At 34.7% G+C, this 18,935-nt stretch overlaps 5 protein-coding genes and 1 long non-coding RNA gene across 10 annotated transcripts; 5 read left to right on the top strand and 1 right to left on the bottom strand.

Annotated features, from left to right (window-relative positions):
• The first annotated feature begins 1,479 nt into the window (after window positions 1-1,479).
• LOC142546406 (succinate dehydrogenase [ubiquinone] iron-sulfur subunit 2, mitochondrial-like) lies at window positions 1,480-3,313 on the top strand. Its single transcript, XM_075654101.1, has 2 exons — window positions 1,480-2,201; window positions 2,845-3,313. The coding sequence occupies exons 1-2, from the start codon at window positions 1,549-1,551 to the stop codon at window positions 3,017-3,019; spliced, it is 828 nt and encodes a 275-aa protein (XP_075510216.1). The 5' UTR covers window positions 1,480-1,548; the 3' UTR covers window positions 3,020-3,313.
• Window positions 3,314-3,809: 496 nt separating this feature from the next.
• On the top strand, window positions 3,810-4,869 carry LOC142546405 (uncharacterized). Its single transcript, XM_075654100.1, has one exon. It carries the CDS (start codon window positions 4,160-4,162, stop codon window positions 4,499-4,501), a length of 342 nt encoding a protein of 113 aa, XP_075510215.1. The 5' UTR covers window positions 3,810-4,159; the 3' UTR covers window positions 4,502-4,869.
• An 88-nt stretch (window positions 4,870-4,957) lies between these two features.
• LOC142546404 (uncharacterized) lies at window positions 4,958-10,450 on the top strand. 5 transcript variants are annotated; one of them, XM_075654095.1, is made up of 8 exons: window positions 4,958-5,004; window positions 5,352-5,498; window positions 6,368-6,738; window positions 6,832-8,218; window positions 8,347-8,595; window positions 8,678-9,306; window positions 9,386-10,116; window positions 10,193-10,450. In XM_075654095.1, the coding sequence occupies exons 5-7, from the start codon at window positions 8,577-8,579 to the stop codon at window positions 9,857-9,859; spliced, it is 1,122 nt and encodes a 373-aa protein (XP_075510210.1). In that variant the 5' UTR covers window positions 4,958-5,004; window positions 5,352-5,498; window positions 6,368-6,738; window positions 6,832-8,218; window positions 8,347-8,576; the 3' UTR covers window positions 9,860-10,116; window positions 10,193-10,450. The 5 variants fall into 5 exon arrangements, with proteins under 5 accessions (XP_075510210.1, XP_075510212.1, XP_075510211.1 ...); XM_075654097.1 differs by having other exon boundaries at window positions 4,992-5,498; window positions 6,832-8,178; window positions 8,548-8,595; XM_075654096.1 differs by having other exon boundaries at window positions 4,992-5,498; window positions 6,832-8,178.
• A 1,077-nt stretch (window positions 10,451-11,527) lies between these two features.
• Window positions 11,528-12,370, top strand: LOC142544111 (uncharacterized). The gene is made up of 3 exons (XM_075651190.1): window positions 11,528-11,865; window positions 11,952-12,114; window positions 12,167-12,370. Exons 1-3 carry the CDS (start codon window positions 11,528-11,530, stop codon window positions 12,368-12,370), a joined length of 705 nt encoding a protein of 234 aa, XP_075507305.1.
• A 958-nt stretch (window positions 12,371-13,328) lies between these two features.
• LOC142546402 (uncharacterized) lies at window positions 13,329-14,153 on the top strand. The gene is made up of 2 exons (XR_012820460.1): window positions 13,329-13,602; window positions 13,989-14,153. It is a non-coding gene; the product is annotated as an uncharacterized LOC142546402 (long non-coding RNA).
• Window positions 14,154-14,226: 73 nt separating this feature from the next.
• On the bottom strand, window positions 14,227-17,308 carry LOC142546401 (mitochondrial uncoupling protein 1). The gene is made up of 9 exons (XM_075654093.1): window positions 16,933-17,308; window positions 16,170-16,388; window positions 16,003-16,081; window positions 15,704-15,837; window positions 15,513-15,611; window positions 15,327-15,431; window positions 15,061-15,135; window positions 14,587-14,673; window positions 14,227-14,510 (listed from the first exon to the last, which is right to left on the bottom strand). The coding sequence occupies exons 1-9, from the start codon at window positions 17,068-17,070 to the stop codon at window positions 14,475-14,477; spliced, it is 972 nt and encodes a 323-aa protein (XP_075510208.1). The 5' UTR covers window positions 17,071-17,308; the 3' UTR covers window positions 14,227-14,474.
• Between the last annotated feature and the right edge of the window lie 1,627 nt (window positions 17,309-18,935).

The raw sequence follows: 18,935 nt of genomic DNA, 5'->3' as shown, positions 1-18,935 counted from the left end.
ATTTTTAATTTGCACCATGACAAAAATCATGATATTTATTTTATAATAAATAATTTGTCTTTTATTTACTATTAAAAATATATATATTTTATGGATAAATATGAAGTGGAGAGTGATTATAAATACAAGTAAAATAACAAGAGTGCAAAGACAAGAGCCTTCGAATCTGAGAAAAATTGTTGGAACCTACTGTGTCGGTAAATTTCTTATGATTGTATCATAAAATCAGGCCAAGCACCATCTAAGACTCCCGTGAAAACTAAAAAATGCTAGCATATTATATAAAATTAATTATATTTAGAATAAAATGATATGTTTTTAAATCACAAAAACTCCTTCTGAAATTGTATCATCGTCAATTTGTGAGACAAATCTCCAACCTGATACAGCTAATGAAAAATATTAATATTATGATAAAATTATTATTTTTCTGTATAAATATGAACCGATAAATCTGTATCACGTATAAATTAAATCATCTTACAAAAGAATTGCTCTGTTTAGAATCATGCATAAAACTTAATGGACACGTGGCAAATGCATGATATTTTTAAAAACACGGGTAAAAGATCATTAATTTAATATCAGAGTTTTTATATATATTTTTTATATTTTATAAAGGTGATAAATGTAATTTCCCCTTAAAAATGTAATTGGAAATCCCAAAAGAACTGTAATTCCGTACGCATAATGATCGGAGGCGTGAACTCTGATGATATTCATTTGATTATCTATATGATCAATCGGGAAATTGAATAAACTAATTCTTTTCAAAAAGGAAATTTAAAAACAAAACTGATTAATTTTTTTTTTTTATTATCAAAACTAAACCAAACTAAAAATTAGTTATTTAGATCGACGATTGAATTAACCAAAATTTTTTTTAAAAAAAATATCAATAAACTAGAAAAATCATACCGTGTAATTCAAAATATATGGCAGCAGAGAAAAAAATGATTAATGATGAAATTAGATTTAGTTTTATAAAATGGATAATATTAGATCTTTGTAACACATTCTATTGGTAATAACAATTATATTTATTAGGAAAATGATCGAATAGGGTTTAAATATTTTTGTTTTATTTATAAACAACCATGCTCGATCTACGGTTGATATAAAAAAGAACGTCGCATGTTCGAGCTTTGACTTGTATTGCAAATTCTTTGTTTTCCTTTTAACATTTTATTACATTATAATTTTATCGGGAGGTGGCAGATTTCACGGGTTTCTCAAATAATAAAATAATATACGTAATTAAAAAATATCAAAAAACAAAAACTTTAACCATTTGCGACGAAAAATCAAACGAGGGTTGGGCGTATCAAACTTCGTGTCTCCTCCTTTTAATTTTTGTTTCTTTTTGTTTTTTGGTAAATAATTTTTGTTTTTTAAATCAATAGTTTTTAATAATTTTGGAGATTTATATTATTTAAATCAAATTACACGCATTAACATAATTCTCGAAGTGTCTATCCAACCGACCTTTATATTTCCTCGCACTCGACACACGCCATTTTGTTATTCCTTGCGCCTTCTCTCCAATTAATGGCCACTCAATTGGTCCGACGAGCTTTATCCAGGGTTCCGCCACTCTCACCGGCGGCCGGGGCCACCCTTTTCCGATCCCATGCCTCGGAGGCCCAGGCTCGACAGATTGAGCCCGCGGGGAAGCCCAAGACCTTCCAAATCTACCGATGGAACCCGGACTCTCCCCAGAAGCCCGAGCTCCAAAACTACGAGATTGATCTCAAGGAGTGCGGGCCGATGATTCTGGACGCCTTGATCAAGATAAAGAACGAGATCGATCCGACTTTAACTTTCCGCCGCTCTTGCCGCGAGGGGATTTGTGGGTCGTGTGCGATGAACATCGATGGCCGAAATGGCCTCGCCTGTTTGACCAAGATCTCCTCCGGCGGCCCTAGTATGATCACGCCGTTGCCTCATATGTTCGTGATTAAGGATCTGGTTGTGGATATGACGAATTTTTATAATCAGTATAAGTCGATTGAGCCGTGGTTGAAGCGGAAGAGCCCGCCGGAGACTCCGGGAAAGGAGATTCTGCAGAGTAAGGCTGACAGGAAGAAGCTTGATGGGATGTATGAGTGTATTCTGTGTGCGTGCTGTAGCACATCCTGCCCCAGTTACTGGTGGAACCCGGAATCTTACTTGGGCCCTGCTGCTCTCCTGCACGCGAACAGGTAACATTTTCTTGGTGTTCATTTTTACTTGAGATGAAATTTTAAGAATTTTTCATATTGGATTGAATTTGCTGGATAAATTTTTCCACGTTTTTGCTTATATTCTGTGATCTTTTGACTAATGTTCCTGGAATAGATTCAAACACTCTTAAGAAGTATAATTAAAAATATAGTTGAACTAGCAAAGAGTTTTTCAACCTTTCTGTGAGAAGGTGTAGTATTTCGGTATTGGAAAATATTTACTAATGAAGAGCATATAGCCTAAATTCATGGTTTGCTGGAACTGCAGTTGTGGCCAGAATGGGAACGTTGGTTGCTGCGATAAAGTTCCAGGCTCTAAAAGACTAAATTTGATTGATTTTCTTTCTGTGGGACTCCTCTAGTGTAACCATGCTTGTCATTACTGGGCTTTGATTCGCTTTTTTTTATTGATAAAATGATTGGCTTGGGTAAACATTAGATGATTTAATTGTATTCACGTTCGGCTTTTGCCAGAATATTCAGTTTATGGGATCTGTATATTTGAGAAGTAAGCCATATTGGGGTATTGCTTGGACATAAATTGGTACTTGTTGATATAGTCAAAGATGCTGATGGTATTGTTTGCTTTTTGCTATAATCCGATTATCTGTGTTTGATTCAGATGGATAATGGATAGTCGTGACGAATATACTACGGAGCGACTTGATGCTGTAAATGACGAGTTCAAGCTGTATCGATGCCATACCATTTTGAATTGTGCTAAAGCTTGCCCAAAAGGACTGAATCCAGGAATGCAAATCTCGAACATCAAGCAACTTGAGCGTCTAACCCCTTAAACGTCTATCTTAGAAGATGAAAACGGGGTTGTGTGCGAATTGTTTTAAGTTTGTTTTGAAGGATTGATCATAGTATTTTGGAATAATGTAAGCGCTGATCATGATTGTTTAAAATCCTGTAAAATTTTCATCTTTAGTGAAGTTATCTTTAAAATATTAACATCTCCAGACCTTTCTTTTGGATACTCGCGGAGTGATTTGAATTTGGCGTGTGTAACGGAACACAGAGTACTGCTGGAGAACTCTGGTATTGTTTCTCTCATAATGTTATGGTCATTGCAAGATATTACAGTATTTTAGCGTCTCAGCATAGGATTGTTTTCATGGTTTTTGGAAGTGTTGTTGATTCTTCTCGATTTTGAATTATTAATCTCTCCTTTTACCGTTGCTCACTTCATGTATGACATGATTTACCATGCCTACGGATTTTGTAGCTGACTGGCTGGTGGAATCAGTAAACAGAACTGGTTACGCTTCTCTTGGAACCGTGAACGTTTTGCACTCATAAAAAATTTATCAAATATTTATTTGTCTCAATAAAAAAATATATATCCAAAAGTTTTCAATGAATTAAATATTACAATTAGGATTTCTTAAATATGTTATTATTATAATAAATCTCGAGCTCCAGTCATCCAAAAGTACACAAGGAATCAAATTGTGGCCGTTTATATATCATCTATATGATCAAATTCAAAACATGAAAATTTATTATACGAAATTTGTAATTTTATAGTGACCAATAATAATTGGTTCAGAATTATAAAGTAGGGACCAATAATTGATTCTCTGGAAGCTCTTCCATCGCACAAAAAGGGAAAAAATGCTCACTGTAATTCAACTGACACAGTCGAACGATTTATTCTCTCGATTATTCATCGACAAAGATTTGAACTTCGAGGATCCAGCTGCCAATTTATTGCTCTTTCATTACCAAACTTCCATTTCTTTTACTCTATTAATAATTGCGTCACCATCCTCAGTCGTTTTTTGGTTTCTTCCTTCTTTCACTGATTATAATTCCCGGCCGAGAAATCAGGAAAAAATCAGTCTTGATCTACTTGTTCAAGAAATTTGATATAACCCATTAAGATTCTCTGGTTTTTTTTCCCACCAAGGCCCGAATTTTACTTGGAAGATATGAATTTCAGGAGCATGGAAGAGTTTTGGCCTTTTTACATGAGTCAGCACTCAAAGCCAGCGACAAGGCGCTTGCATTTTGTTGGAACATTATTCGGTAGTTCGTGCTTCATATGTGCATTGCTATTCAACTTCTGGTGGTTTCTGTTATTCGGGCCTTTGATTGGGTATGGGTTGGCTTGGGGTAGCCATTTCTTTGTTGAAGGGAATGTTCCTGAAAGCTTTTTGCACCCTTTTTATTCTCTGATTTGTGATTACAAGATGTTTGGGTTAATGCTCATAGGCCAAATGGATAGGGAAATCAAGAGGCTTGGTAAGAGGCCTGTTTTGCAAGCCTACTGATCTACATACACTCTTTGAGTGGCATCATACATCGGGCAGCTCCGGGCGGCAGTGGCCAATTGCAAAGAAAAAACTTATACTTCTTATAAGATGTGATCTAAATATGTTTCTTGTTTCTAATTAGTTGGTTCTTGGCCCCTTTTTTTGTTGTTAAACGTTTGGTTTTGTTGAATTTATACTGCCGAAGGATTTCGAATATAGATGTTTTCTGGTTATACTTGTATGTCAGTCGTATACAAATAGTATTGGTTAAAAAGTTGGCTGGCCTTTTTTACTTGAAATTATTCTGTCAATTAGTTTGTATTAAAATTTTGTTACTCCTTTCGTAGTGCCGAGTTTCGAAGTTTAAGTTTATCGGAGTAGTTGATCATTGAAATTATTTTGCTAAACTCTGTCTTTCTTTAGCCTACTTTTTTTTTTTTTTTTTGTCTTAATTTATTATGTTGTTATGCACACATACAGGGGCCTTCGCATCAAGAAGATATTCAAACCAAGCAGAAGAGGTATAAACTGTTATTCTCAGAACTTATTCATTGCCCCTATAAATTGTTTGTTCCCGATTAATAAATTCTGCACTCACCCATTCCTAAAATTCTCGCGGACGATAGGACTGATGAATTATTATTATTATCGATTCTTGCGGACAATAGGACTGATGAATTATTATTATATTTATTAAGTTGAAAGTTCACTTGCGGATGAATGTGGATAGTCTGTAGTCCGTTCGAAATTTGACCATTTTTTGTGTTGTTGGACCGTTGATAACGAACTGAGTAAAATTAATGTTAGCATCCATTTGTTTCTTTCATCGTCATGACTTTCAATGAGAGTTTTACTTCCTCTTCTGCAGACAGCTATTTCGCCGATTTTTTTATTGAGTTTCCTCACATTACCATTGGGAACAACAGTGAGACCACTCAGCAAGAGCTGCGGAGACAACGCGCCAGTTCTTGGAAGTTTGAACTCTTTGTATGCATTGTCACACCCCAAGACTAGAGTGAGTCAATATCCGACATTGTTTTACAATAACACAATTATAAAACAACCAAACTAGTTTTTCATAAAAAAATAATAAACATTGTCTTTACGATGATATGAAATCAAATACAAGAAGAGAGAAAGCGAATTACAATATAAATAAAGTACATTAAAATATAACTTCGATATTTATCATCATCCACAAAACATCTTTTGTTCATCTTCGTTATTGTCTGAGAATAGAGAGTAAGTAGTGAGTATTTTTGGAAAATACTCAGTAAATGGAGGTCGATCAATAAATAACAAAATGCATATATTTATACGATTCGAAGAATAGCATGTCAAAATCAAATATGAATAAAATGATGACACCGAAAGTCATATCACAGTTCCTAATTTTTACTTATACAAGTGACGCGACCATATAATCGGTTATTACATCTCTCCACATCAGGACCATAACAAATCAAATATCAAAAGGTCGGAATCCTTTTGTTACTTCAAATGCAAATCATATCAGCGCTTTCAAATAGTTTTAAACATGCTTTTATTTATTACAATTCTATTGAAGCGAAACAAGACAAATAAATCATATAGCAAATTGAATTATATATCATATCGATCGTATTTTTAAACACACACACACTCTTTAAAGCACAGGACCATTTACATTTATGCTCCAAAATATTCTTTAGACAGACGTTGTTGAACAAAAATTTGGGAACAATTCACTCCAAGATATATGGAAGAATTATTGATTTGTTATAAATTGATCAACTCAATGTTTGCTCTTGTGTATTAAATTCCCAGCTAACGAATTTAATTTCTCTACTACTGATTTAATTTCTAGCTACCTAATTGAATTTTAACTATCGGCTTGAATCTCAGGGTCTTCACAAGCAGGTTTCCTGAATTTGGATAGTAGTTATCTCTGGACCGAAACGGGTAAACTTATGCTGCTCAATCCAAGAAATTCATCTGGAAGTCAATGTAGCAGCTCAAACTACGGATTGATGACACTTCCCTCATCCAGTACTTCATGTGCTCCAAATCGACTTGTGTAGACGTGTACTATAAGATGAAATGCCTTTGTTCAGACAAAAGTGTCTTTACTGCGCAAAACAGCATCTTTCCTTCTAACCGATGATCTGCAGATTCTGAATAATACATCAGCATCCCTCTTCCGAATCTTGAAACTAAATGGGATTGAAGGCACAAACGTACTCAAGGAAAGAACTCTAATTCTCGGGTTGAAAGAGGTTAATCTTTGTTACATACTTATATTCAATTGCTAGTATCTTTTCCTATTCAGTTCATCACTCTCTTGGTCTCTCTGTTTTTTTCCTTTTCAGATAAAGGAACTGCTCAAGGGATCACTGGTTTCCAAAACACCAATATCAGATACGGTTCTGTATATGAGTTATTTGGCTGCTACCCTTGGTAAAATAAAGGTTCTTCGCATCGGCTAAATATGAACCCGATGCTTTATCTCAGACTCGAACTAGTAAAAACTTACGTTCATGTTGTGAGACGATTACTGTGAAAATGCTTGTGCAAAAATCAACTAATAGGTTTCTATTATAGCCCAAGCAGGCCAAGACTTCATTGATTTCTTTTAGTTTGCTCACCATTCCTTAGGGAAAGTTCAGTCTCTATTGGGCAATGACTCTTGTCTTGGGAGCATGAATAACTTACACAAGAGCGTAGTTAATTCGGAGATGGTGCAATACCCCAAATTCCACCTACTATCTATCCTTCTACCAGATTTTCTCTCTTAACCGACAAAGTTCTCCTTTAAGTTGGCTAGAAGAGACTACTACTAGCTTCCATTCGTGTCTTGTCAAGAAAATATTTTATCCAAAAGGTCAAGACAGTTTTGTTAAAGGACCCGCGACGTTTATGGTGACCGATGATTTGGTAATGTCAACTCCACCTTCAACCTCCATCATTTCCGCTCTTAATCAGATGAAAATTCCCACGTCCGACGTTGAGAAACATGAGCTTGGCATTGGGGTGGGAGAGGTAAGGTTTTAAAGTGTTGCAATGTAGGCCTTAAGTTTACTCAAAGCCTCTCTCACCACGACTTGTGCTTTAACTGATGGCCTCAAACCATTCCCGAAAGAAAATAAACTGTTGTATTAAAATTCCTACTGCATTTGTCACATTTATTTTGACCTTTTACGCACTCAAGTTAAATTTGATTACACGTTCATTTGACATCACGTGAAAGATAATTGTAGGATGCAAAATATGTGAAAATCAAGCAAATTTCATGGAATATACCTATGTATAGAGGAAAATCGAACTCGTGCAACATAAAATCATGTACAGAGTAAAAGTCTTGCATAATTTGTAGGAGCTTCAGTGTGACATGAATTTAAATTTGGATTCAATGTAGCATGAGACAATTTTTTCTAAAAATAATTTGTTTTCGAACTACTAAGATGGTTAATTTCAAAAATGACATGGGACAAATTTTTTATTTTTAAAAAATTATAATTATAACCTCCCTTCAATGAATTCACATAATAAAATCCACTAGATAATTATTTTTTTTGTGAAAAAAACCCAAAAAAACTGACAAAGTCAATTGTCAACATCTGCTCGACCATATAAGAAAACCCTTTCCTCCAATTCATTTTGCGCGGGAAAAAATAGAGCGTCGAAACAGCTGACTTGGGTTAATCTCATGCTTTGAGGTACAATTTCGAACCTTGATTTCTTCAGATATTTTGGGTGGTAAGATTTCATTTGATTTCCGTGGGTTTGTTTGTTGGTAATTAAATTTAAGTTTTGTTATGGGATTTTTAGACTTCAAATAGTTCTACCTATTAATTTGGATTATAACTTGATTCCTTCGGTTGTAGGGGGTCAATTTTGAAGTTTGAGTTGATCAGATTGTTGATTTTTGAAAGTTTTTTGGTGCATTGTTTAGTCTACTTCAAGCATATCCCCAATGCAAAACCCTATTTTGCTGAGAAGTTATGTATTCTCTCGGTTTATTTTTAGTTCAAGATTAATAAATTCACTACTTATCCATTTGAAACTGGAATTCTTGCGTGCAATAGGGCTGAGTTATTGACTAATAAAAGGAGAAATGGCACTCGCAAATGAAGGTCGAAAATCTATGGTATAAAAATCATGGCATTGTGCTGTTATTATCATTGATCTTAGACTTTGGTTTCTTTATTTCTTCAGCTACAGCCATGGCTGCAGCAGAGGAGGTTCAATTCTGTCTGAAAGTCATGATGATGAAAGAAAGCAACAAAGTTTTGTATGCTGAAGTAGATAATGACTTTGCTGATGTTTTATTGAGTTTCCTAACGTTGCCGTTGGGAACAATAGTGCGACTCCTCATCAAGCACTATGGAAACAAAGCACCAATTATTGGAAGTTTGAGCTCTTTGTATGCAGGTTTACTGAATTTGGATAGTTGTCATTTTTGGACGGAGGAAGGTAAACTGATGCTGCTCAATCCAAGAAATTCATATGGCTTTCAGTGTAGCAGATTAAAACTCCAGATTGATGATACTCCTCCCGCCACCCAATGCTTCGCATGTGAAAAGTTCACCTGTGCAAGCATGTACTATAAAATGACATGCCTTTGTTCAATTCCAAGAAATACAATGACCGGGAGAGAGTTAGAAATTGAAGCCCAAAGTGGAGACAAAAGTGTCTTTACTGCAGAAACAGCATCTTTTCTTTTAACTGATGATTTTCAGATTCTGACTAATACATCAACTTCTCTTTTACAAATTTTGAAACTAAATGGTATTGGAGACACAAGTGTACTCGAGGAAAGAACTCTAATTTTCGGGTTAAAAGAGGTTATTTGTTGTTATATTTACTTGCTCCTGTTTTTCCCACCAGTTCAGTTCATCACACTTATTTCTTTGTTTTCATCAGATAATGGAACTGCTCAAGGGATCATTAGTTTCGCAAACTCCAATAACTGACATCATTCTCAGTATTAGTTCCGCGGCTGGTACTCTCAATAAAAGACAAAAGTTCTCTGCATCGACTAAATATGAATCAGATGCTTTACCTCAGACTAGTGAGAACGTAAGCTCAGATTCTAAGAAGATTACCCTGAAAGCCCTTGTGCAAAAATCAACTCATAGGGTCCTGTTAGCTCAAACACGGCATGACTTCATTGATTTTCTTTTTAGTTTGCTCATCATTCCCTTGGGAAGAGTTCAGTTTCTCCTGGGCAAGAGCACTTGTCTTGGGAGCATAAATAATTTATACAGGAGCGTATCCAATTGGGAAGATGTAGATTATATGATGTCTAAGGAGGCTGTCGATGCATTGCTGGATCCGCAAATTCCTCCGTACTATCTTTCCTCCTACCAGATTCTCTCTCTTAACCAACAAAGCTAAGCTCTTCTGCAGTACATTTTAAGTACAAAAGTGGTCGATGTGTTTATACTACGACCCCTGATTTGGGGTATACTCCAATGAAAATGATTGACCCAAAAGGCCATGATAGTTTTGTTAAAGGACGCACAATGTATATGGTGACTGATGATTTGGTAGTATCAACTCCATCTTCAGCCTTCATCATCTCTACTCTTAACCGGATGAAAATTCCTGTCTCTGTTGTCGAGGAACAGGAACTTGGCATTGGTATAGAAGAGGTAAGACTTTATCCTTTAAACAGTCTTCTTTGCTTGCACAAAGTTCGATCCCTGATAGGAGTTCTTTTTGTTGTAGGCTTTAAACATTCTAAAGGCCTCTCTGTCCTCAACGTCTGCATTATCAGATGGGCTCAAACCATTCTTAAAGAGAGAGCGAAAGCAAGAGAAGTAATGAATGCATCATCCTATCTCTATTCTCCTGCTGTAAATTTGTTGATTGTTCTGATATCTCACTAAAATTTTGTTTCTAGAGAAGATGTACCCTATCGCAATTTTCTAGCACATTTGTTTTGAACTGTTACATTTTTAAGCTTAAGTTTGATTCAGCATTTTATTTGGCATTCAGTCAACTTACTTTTCCTAGTATTTCGTTCGTGGGAGAAAAGAATGATGCAATCAAATACAATTCAGGATAATTTAGCGATAGCATCCCCTTGCCATGCCATTTAATTTGGAATTTTGCTATGTTACAAAGGGTAAATCTACGACACTCAGGGTGAAACACACTTCATATAATGTAAAAAATTTATTTTCATACTTAAGGTTCATATAAAGTCAACATATATAGTAGATTTCCAACTTCTGGAATTTTTTAGAACGGTCTGTATGACATTAAGAAAACAATGTAAGATGCAAACAAAACCGTACCCATTGGAGGACACAAAAGCATGAGGGAATTGTGCTGAAGAAACAAAGAAGAACGAAGGTATTAAGTGTTATCCCACTTTGCTTCACATGATCATAACTGTGTAATTCAGCAGCATTTATGATAGCATTACCTGCAGTATTTGGTCCAATTCCAGTCCATAAAGCAGCAAGACCTTCCTAAAATTTCTAATTGAAAATAATATTCCAGAAGGAAAAGGTTGAAGGCTCAATTTCCAAGTAATATGTGGGATGAGAGAAAACAAATGTTTGGGAGTATGACCTGTTTCACAATAGTAGAATAAGCACTTGAAGCTCTGGAATAACGCCTTGGAACAAAGGTGGAAGCTTTCCTTCAGCCTGAAGTCTTATGTTAAGAAGATCCTGCTGTTTGACACATTTGCTTTTCAAGCGATACCGCAAAGGCAATAAAACTAAGAAAAAGATGAACATGAGACATATCTTCAATTTTCAAGGACAAAGACCTTTCAATACAATCATTTCAGATATTTAAAGATCTATCAAGTCATAATAGTCAACTTTCCAATGCCATGGTACAAAAATGTACAAACCTTCACCGGGATGTTCTCAACTTCTCATTTGTCCTGAGTGCAGCAAGTACTTTCTTTGTTAGCGGGACATCTCCATTATGATCTATGCTTTCATAGGTGTAGTATTCCCTCTAAATCCATTGAATCGCTGTCGAAAACAGTAGGCATGATTACTGGTAAACCGTACTTGTACCTTGATTTCTTGAACTACAGCCATGGCTGCGGCAGAGGAAGTTCAATTCTCTTTGAAAGTCATGATGATCAAACAAAGCAGCAGAGTTATATATGCCGAAGGGGATAGCGATTTTGCTGTTGTTTTATTGAGTTTCCTAACACTACCACTAGGAACAATAGTGCGACTCCTCGTCAAGCACCACGGAAATAACATACCAACCGTTGGAAATTTGAACTTTTTGTATGCAGGTTTACTGAATTTGGATAGCGGTCACTTCAGGACAGAGGCGGATAAACTGATGCTGCTCAATCCAAGAAATTCATCTGAAATTGAATGTAGCAGACTAAAACTCCAGATTGATGATACTCCCCCCACCCAGTACTTCATGTGTGGGAATTGGACGTAAGGAAAGATACAGAAATTGCAGCCCAAATTGAAGACAAAAGTGTCTTTACTGTGCATAGAGCATCTTTTCTTTTAACTGACGATTTGTTCATGCTGACGAATAAATCAGCATCGCTCCTCCAGATTTTGAAATTAAATGGTATCGAAGACACCAGCGTACTTGGGGAAAGAACTCTGACTTTTGGGTTGAAAGAGGTTAATCTTTGTTACATTGACTTGCTGGTATTTCTCCGACCCATTTGGTTCATCACTCTTATTTCTTTGTTTTCATTAGATAATGGAACTGCTCAAGGGATCATTAGTTTCCGAAACTCCAATAACAGATATCATTCTTAGTGACAGTTCTGCGGCTGCGTCTGTAAATAAAAGAAAGAAATATGAACCATATGCTTTCCCTCACACTCAGACTCAGACTAGTGAAAACATTAGCTCAGAATCTAATATCACTGTTAGCTCAAAGCAGGCAAGACTTCATTGATTTTCATTTTAGTTTTCTCATCATTCCACTGAGAAGCGTTCAGTTTCTCTTGGGCAATAATGCATGTCTTTGGACCATAAATAATTTATACAGGACCATATCTAATTTGGAAATAGGAGATATATGAAGTCAAGATTACTGGAACCCCAAATTCCTCCATACCACCTTTCCAATCACCAGATTTTCCGTCTTAGCCAACAAAATCCTCCTGTGATATGTAGCGGTGGTGGGGAAAATTATTTGTGGATCTTACTCTTAGACTCTTCTCTTGCAGCGCACTGTTTTCTTTTCTAGACTTGGTGAGATAGTAGTAGACAGTAGTATTTTGGACTACCGTATAGCACGTGCGGACATTGGGTTCACACGTGAAAACATATTTTATATATTGCACAAATTATTTTTTATTTCACATTTTTCACTTTATTTTTTTGAATCTTTTGAATACTTAATTTTATATTATGCAAATTATAAAAATTATTCCTAATAATACATATAATGATATTAAATATCAATACTATAATTCATGAGTAACATGGTCATGTAAAAATAGTAAATAGAGTTAATCATATATTTCGTGTTTATAATCAATTATGTAATTTACAATTGGACTCCATTTAATAAATTCTAAACTACATTAATTATATCATTTATCGTGTTATTCCACTATCATTTATTCATCTATGCAACCCCACTTAAGATCACGTAGGCGATTAAATATAATAAACAAAGAGAGTATTTCAATTTTATTGTGTGAGAAACAATGTATTGAATAAAATAATTTATTAATTCACTAACAATATATTTCAATATTTTAACAATTTCACCTAATATATATTGCATCATTTATTATGATAATTTATTTAGTTGTTATTTATCAATATAAAAATTGTATAACTGGTTATAAAAAATTTAGTAGAATTAAGCTATATAATTGATTATTTTATGGTTTAAGAATTTTTAACAATGTATGATATATGATTAGTAGTCTTACAAAAACAAACAAACATATAATAATTAGCAATAGTGGCACACGCTATTGTGCATGTACAAATATTTTACGTATAAATTGGACAAGGAAAAATTAGAAATTACCTAATTAGGTACTTGAATAATTTCAAAATCAATACAAAAGAAGAAACCTAGAAATTAAAAACAAAACGTGGAAAATATAAGTCGGGGGAGTTTAGTTGGAGAAAAAAATGCATTACGATTTGTAAATATAGATGGAGAAAGTGGACAATTTTTTAGTACCATTTTGCCCTTTGAATATGTGACTCCCATAGTGATGTCTGAAGATATTTATATATAATTATATTTGTGTAACCAGGTTGGACCAAAGAAGTTAGTAATAAGCTTTCTTGCTTTAAGTAATATTAAAAGATGATAACAACAACAAAGTTATATGATTAATAGTCTTACATAAATCAACAATAAACCAATAACAACAATATTAAATATACATATAGTTAGAATATCAAAATTAGATGTCATTTGTGGATGTAATCAAATTGAATGTTTATACCAAAAAGGCCTTTGAGCATACTCCAGGTCCATCTTACCTCGACATCTACTTTAACAAATGTCCTCAAACCATTCTCACAGAGACAGCCGAAGCAAGAGAAGTGATTCATGCTTTATCCAGCTGCAGCCTGCAGTAGTGCTAAATGTTTTGATATTTCGTTGAGATTTGGTTTCTTATCAATCAGAATTTTCTAGCACATTTGTCTTGAATAGCGTATTGATGCTTAAGTTTGGAGTTTAATAAATAAATAATCCATCTTATGCTAATGTGAAATGAATTTAACCATCCACTCGGTACAACATTTTTATTACCAAATTTTGATTACAGCATGAGCTCTGAAAATGAAGATTTAATAAGAAAACAATATGCTGCAGGATGGCTTCAGTTCTGTTGAGTACAAATGCCAAATAGCGAAGACAAAGAGAACGACACAAAAAATAAGGCATGCATGCAAACTAGCGTCATGCCTTGAATTTGTTTTCCGTCACCAAGTTCGAATTATTATCTCTTAAATTTTAAATGTAAGTGGATTCTATTTTCCTCCAAAGGCTTTCACAAACAGCAGTATTCTGTTCTCTCACTTTAAGATGACTCTAAACTCCGAACGAACTTCTTAGCCTGGCATTGGAACAACATAAACATGAAAGATATCACAATTTAATGAATCGAATCAACGGTCGGGGCAGCCTCATACCTGCTCTAATGTCAAAAACATGATTACATTCCAGGATCCTAGCCTTCCAAAGTTGGGAATAAAACCTTTGTAGAAGGCCATAGGTCCCTGCAAAAGATTATACTTACACAAGTCACTTCTGAAGAACATTAATAACCGTGATATGTCACAGAAAATGCAGCAAAATGGTCAAGGGATACATCTCACCAAATCTTTGTGCTGTACGCAATTAGAAAAGTATTTCAACATACTTTTTAATACACTAAAATATTTTAAGTCAAACTATCTAATCACTCAAGATAGTAAGAGTCTATCGAACACCATCAAAACGCACAGGACCTCAAATTTGACAAAAATCCTAAACCACTTCCTCCACTGTGATTCTCATCATAACTTAAGCATTCAAAATCTTAGGTAGCATCAACTTTATGTTGCACACGTAAATCACAAGAAATGGCTTAAAGTTAATATCGAGGAAGCAGAAGAGAAGCGTACATCGTTCTTCAAAGTCTTGACAAAACAATCAAGTGTATTTTTGTATCCAGAATCACCCATCATTCTTGACTTGACCTGGCACAGAACCAATTGAGTTAGAGCAGGTGTCACCGAATGTGTGCCAAAACTTTAATTGGATAATATGTTGTATCTCCTTGCGCATCGCCATCAATTCGTTTAAAAAAATTCAATAAAAGGCATCCAACCAACTGGAATAATACTTAAGCAGGGTGTACACTTAAAAGAAATGTGCACAAATACAATACCACGTCAACTGGGGAACCAATGCAAACTGCGAAGAAACCAGCTCCCAAACCAGCAAAGAGATGGGTGACAACATTGTCAGTAAACCCAGGGATTTTCAGAATGGTCTGTATAACATTAAATAACGATGTAAGATACAATCAGAACAGTGCACGGAAACACAAAGGTAATATCGAGTGTTATCCCACCTCCTTCACTTGATCATAACTGGCTAATTCAGCAGCATTTATTATAGCATTGCGAGCAATATTTGGTCCAACTCCAGTCCACAAAGCAGCAAGTCCTTCCTAAAGTTTATTATTTCCAGAGGCAAAAAGTTGAAGGTTTATTTCTAAGAGAATATGGTGGAAGAGACAAAACAAATGTTCTGGAATATGACCTGTCTGACAATGGTAGAATAAGCGTTTAAAGCTCCAGAATAACGCCTTGGAACACCAGGTTGAAGCTTTCCCTCAGCTTGAAGTCTTACTTTAACAAGATCAGTCGGATTAGCAATGGTAATTCCCAAAGCACCTGTTTTACACATTTAAGGCAATAAAAATGAAGAAAAAAATCACTGTTCCAGAATAAGAATTTTCAATAAATTTTTAGATATATGGAGAATTACCAAGTCAAAATATTTAACTTTCCAATGCCCATAGAGGTTACAAAATTAAACAATCACTGGAATGTTCTTACCCGTTGTCAGTGCAGCAAGTACCTTCTTTGATAATGGCACATCTCCGACATGATCTTTGCCAACATAGAATGTTTTAACCTGCAGAGCATGCAGACAAAAGTCAAAAACCAAGTAAAGCAAAGGAAAAAGTAGAATTTCACATGCTACGATTCACATAGAAACATACAGGATCGTATAATCCAATCCTCAAGCCTCCAAACAGGCACTGGCGATGTAATCCCGGAATAATGCCCTTCCATAGCGCAGCCAATCCTTCTTCCCTCGCAATAGTGCCAACTGTACCTAACAATCCCCTATATTTCAGTAAAGCCACACCATCCCCTGCGGCAGCTTTCTTCTGTAACTGAAGCCTAACTTTGGCTGTATCCAACGGGATCGTGCAAATCTACACACAGGTAGAAAATTAACACGCAATTCACGACTAACAATCCACAAGAAATAAATTATCACTTTATAGATAAGGATTCTACCACATGTATTAAACAACATCAAGAACTTCCTTTTAAGAAAATACTGCCACTTTATGATAATTCTATTTTATATAACTAGTTAAACCATACTCAAAGTCAAAAGGCATCACAAATCCAAAACGATATATATTTAAACAAAATTGTCCAGTGAAGCAGGAAAAACTACAAAATACAGGGGGCAATCCTTCATCCAAGAATCAGTTGTAAATAAAAATAAAAAGCTAAATATATTCCTAGTTCCCTAGGTTTCTGGAGTAGTAGCCAGATCAAACAGATAATTCAAAAAAGTCAGCAGGTAAATTTTTTGGACAAAGTCGATTATACCCACATCACATTGAATACTGAAAATTCCACCAAGCCAAACTCACAGAACAAATTCAGTCTACAAATAGAAAAAAAAAGAAAAAATTGGGATGAGCACAAATTTTACGCAGTAAGCAGCCATAAAACAGATCATACCTCCGCCAAGCACGCAGCAAAAGCACTGCTAGCTAATGTCCCGGCGAAAGAAATATCAGATTTAACATTCCCGTGATCCGCCATCACCAGATACAAGAAAAACGAAACGAATATATACCTAAGAATTCGAGTGAGCATAAAAATGAAAGAATGATTTGAGGCCCGAGACCAGGAAGCTTCGAGCCTACGGAGGGAGGAGAGGATAAGGGAATCAGGCTAAAATGCGCCAGATTTGCGCATTGCGTATGATGAATCTCGGGAAAAGCGAAGAATTTGCGTGTAATTGGAATTCTATGGAATCCGAGAGGACGTGTGTGACGCTACCGTCACCTCTATATTTATGCGTTTTCTTTTCATAGCTGTTCCTTTGTGATTCGCATTTGCCTACTGTCTTTATTTCTTTTTTCCTTTTATTTTTTTTATTTTTATTGTTAAAAAAATTCTGGAGCGAGAGATACTATTATCTTAAAATTGAGTTTCAAACATTAAACCTCATCCAATTTTAAGAATGTAGTGTATTTTCTCGATTTTCAATCAAAATTACTCTGAACAAAAAAAAAAATAGTTAGTTTTAACTGATTGCATAAGTTGGTTGGTTTCTTTTTGGTCATACTTCACTTTTCTAGTTGATAATCCGTAGATGAGCTCACTATCTCTGATCCATCCCTAGCCCAAATGGAAGACATGCGCAGCACGGACCCATGTATTCTCCTATAAATACCAGGTTCAGATGTATAATTGAGAGATTAACTATATTACATTTCAGCAGCCTTCTTAGCTGCTCCCCCGTATATCCTCGGTCTCTGACTTGAGCATCGGAGAGGCTACGCCGGGACACCCTCATGGCCCCCTTCTTTCGGTCTTATTCGTGATTTCAGGCTCGGGACAATTTTGAAACATGCGTCTGGATTTGTGACACTTCCTGAAATCGGACCCTAAATCCCGTGAGTATCACTAACTTTCTATAATAAAATAATGATAAGAAAAGGTGATTGAAATTCCTCAATAATTTCAAAAGTTGTCCTAAAATTTTGGCAATTCGAGATTCTTATCTAAATATCAAAATTGTATTTTCGTAAATATTTCTACCAACTATATTTTTTAGTCAATAATAGGCTTTTAATATCATAATTTGTGTAAGAGTTAAACTTACATAATCGTTTCCATGTGTTGCGAGTCGGTAAATTATTAGAAGAGGAATGATGAGGAAATATTTCCACTGTTTAGAACGGTCTATAAACTTAACTTCTAGATAGTTTTAAAACAAGTTGAGTTATGTCATCACTCATGGTACACACACTTTTAATAAATAAAAAAAAATCGTTTGAGACAATATCATGAGTAAAATATGTTACAAATATTTTATTATGGTCATTTATTAAAAAATATTATTTTTATTACAAAAATATTAATTTTTATTATAAATATGAGTAGAATTAATTCTTCTCTCTTCTCATTAATAAAAATTTGTGACAGTCATTTACTCAATGTTTGATAGTAGGACAATATTAATTTTGTTGCTATGGATTGCTTTAGTGTTATTCATGTGAAAATATAATTAAACTCAAACTGAAATATTAGTAGCTGAATAAATGTAAAATTGATCATGCGAAACTTGATATCATTGCCATTATGCTCTTTAAATAGTTAAATTTCTGTCTTAATCCATATTTTTTTACTTGTTTTGCAATTTTAGTCATTATATATAAGATTTCTAATATGATAGTATACATTTCAGCAATATCATTACCATGTCAGCAATGATGTTGATCAACATCACATTGGCATTCATATCGGAAAAAATAAAAAAATGAAACAAAAAACAAAAATAGCAACTTAAGACCAAAATAAGTAAATTGATCAAAATCGTGATGATACCCAACTTACATAACCAAAAAGTACCGTTTCTCCTTAATAAATTTATAAATTCAAATTTGAAGTTATAATTCTTTTCAAAATGTAAGTAGCATAGCACATTCACAATAACAAGATGCTTAAATAGA

This window comes from Primulina tabacum, chromosome 5 (assembly GCF_025594145.1).
Source record: "Primulina tabacum isolate GXHZ01 chromosome 5, ASM2559414v2, whole genome shotgun sequence".
Classification (NCBI taxonomy): Eukaryota; Viridiplantae; Streptophyta; class Magnoliopsida; order Lamiales; family Gesneriaceae; genus Primulina; species Primulina tabacum.
Note: the sequence above shows the minus strand (reverse complement) of the source record. Positions and strands in the feature narration are given on the sequence as shown.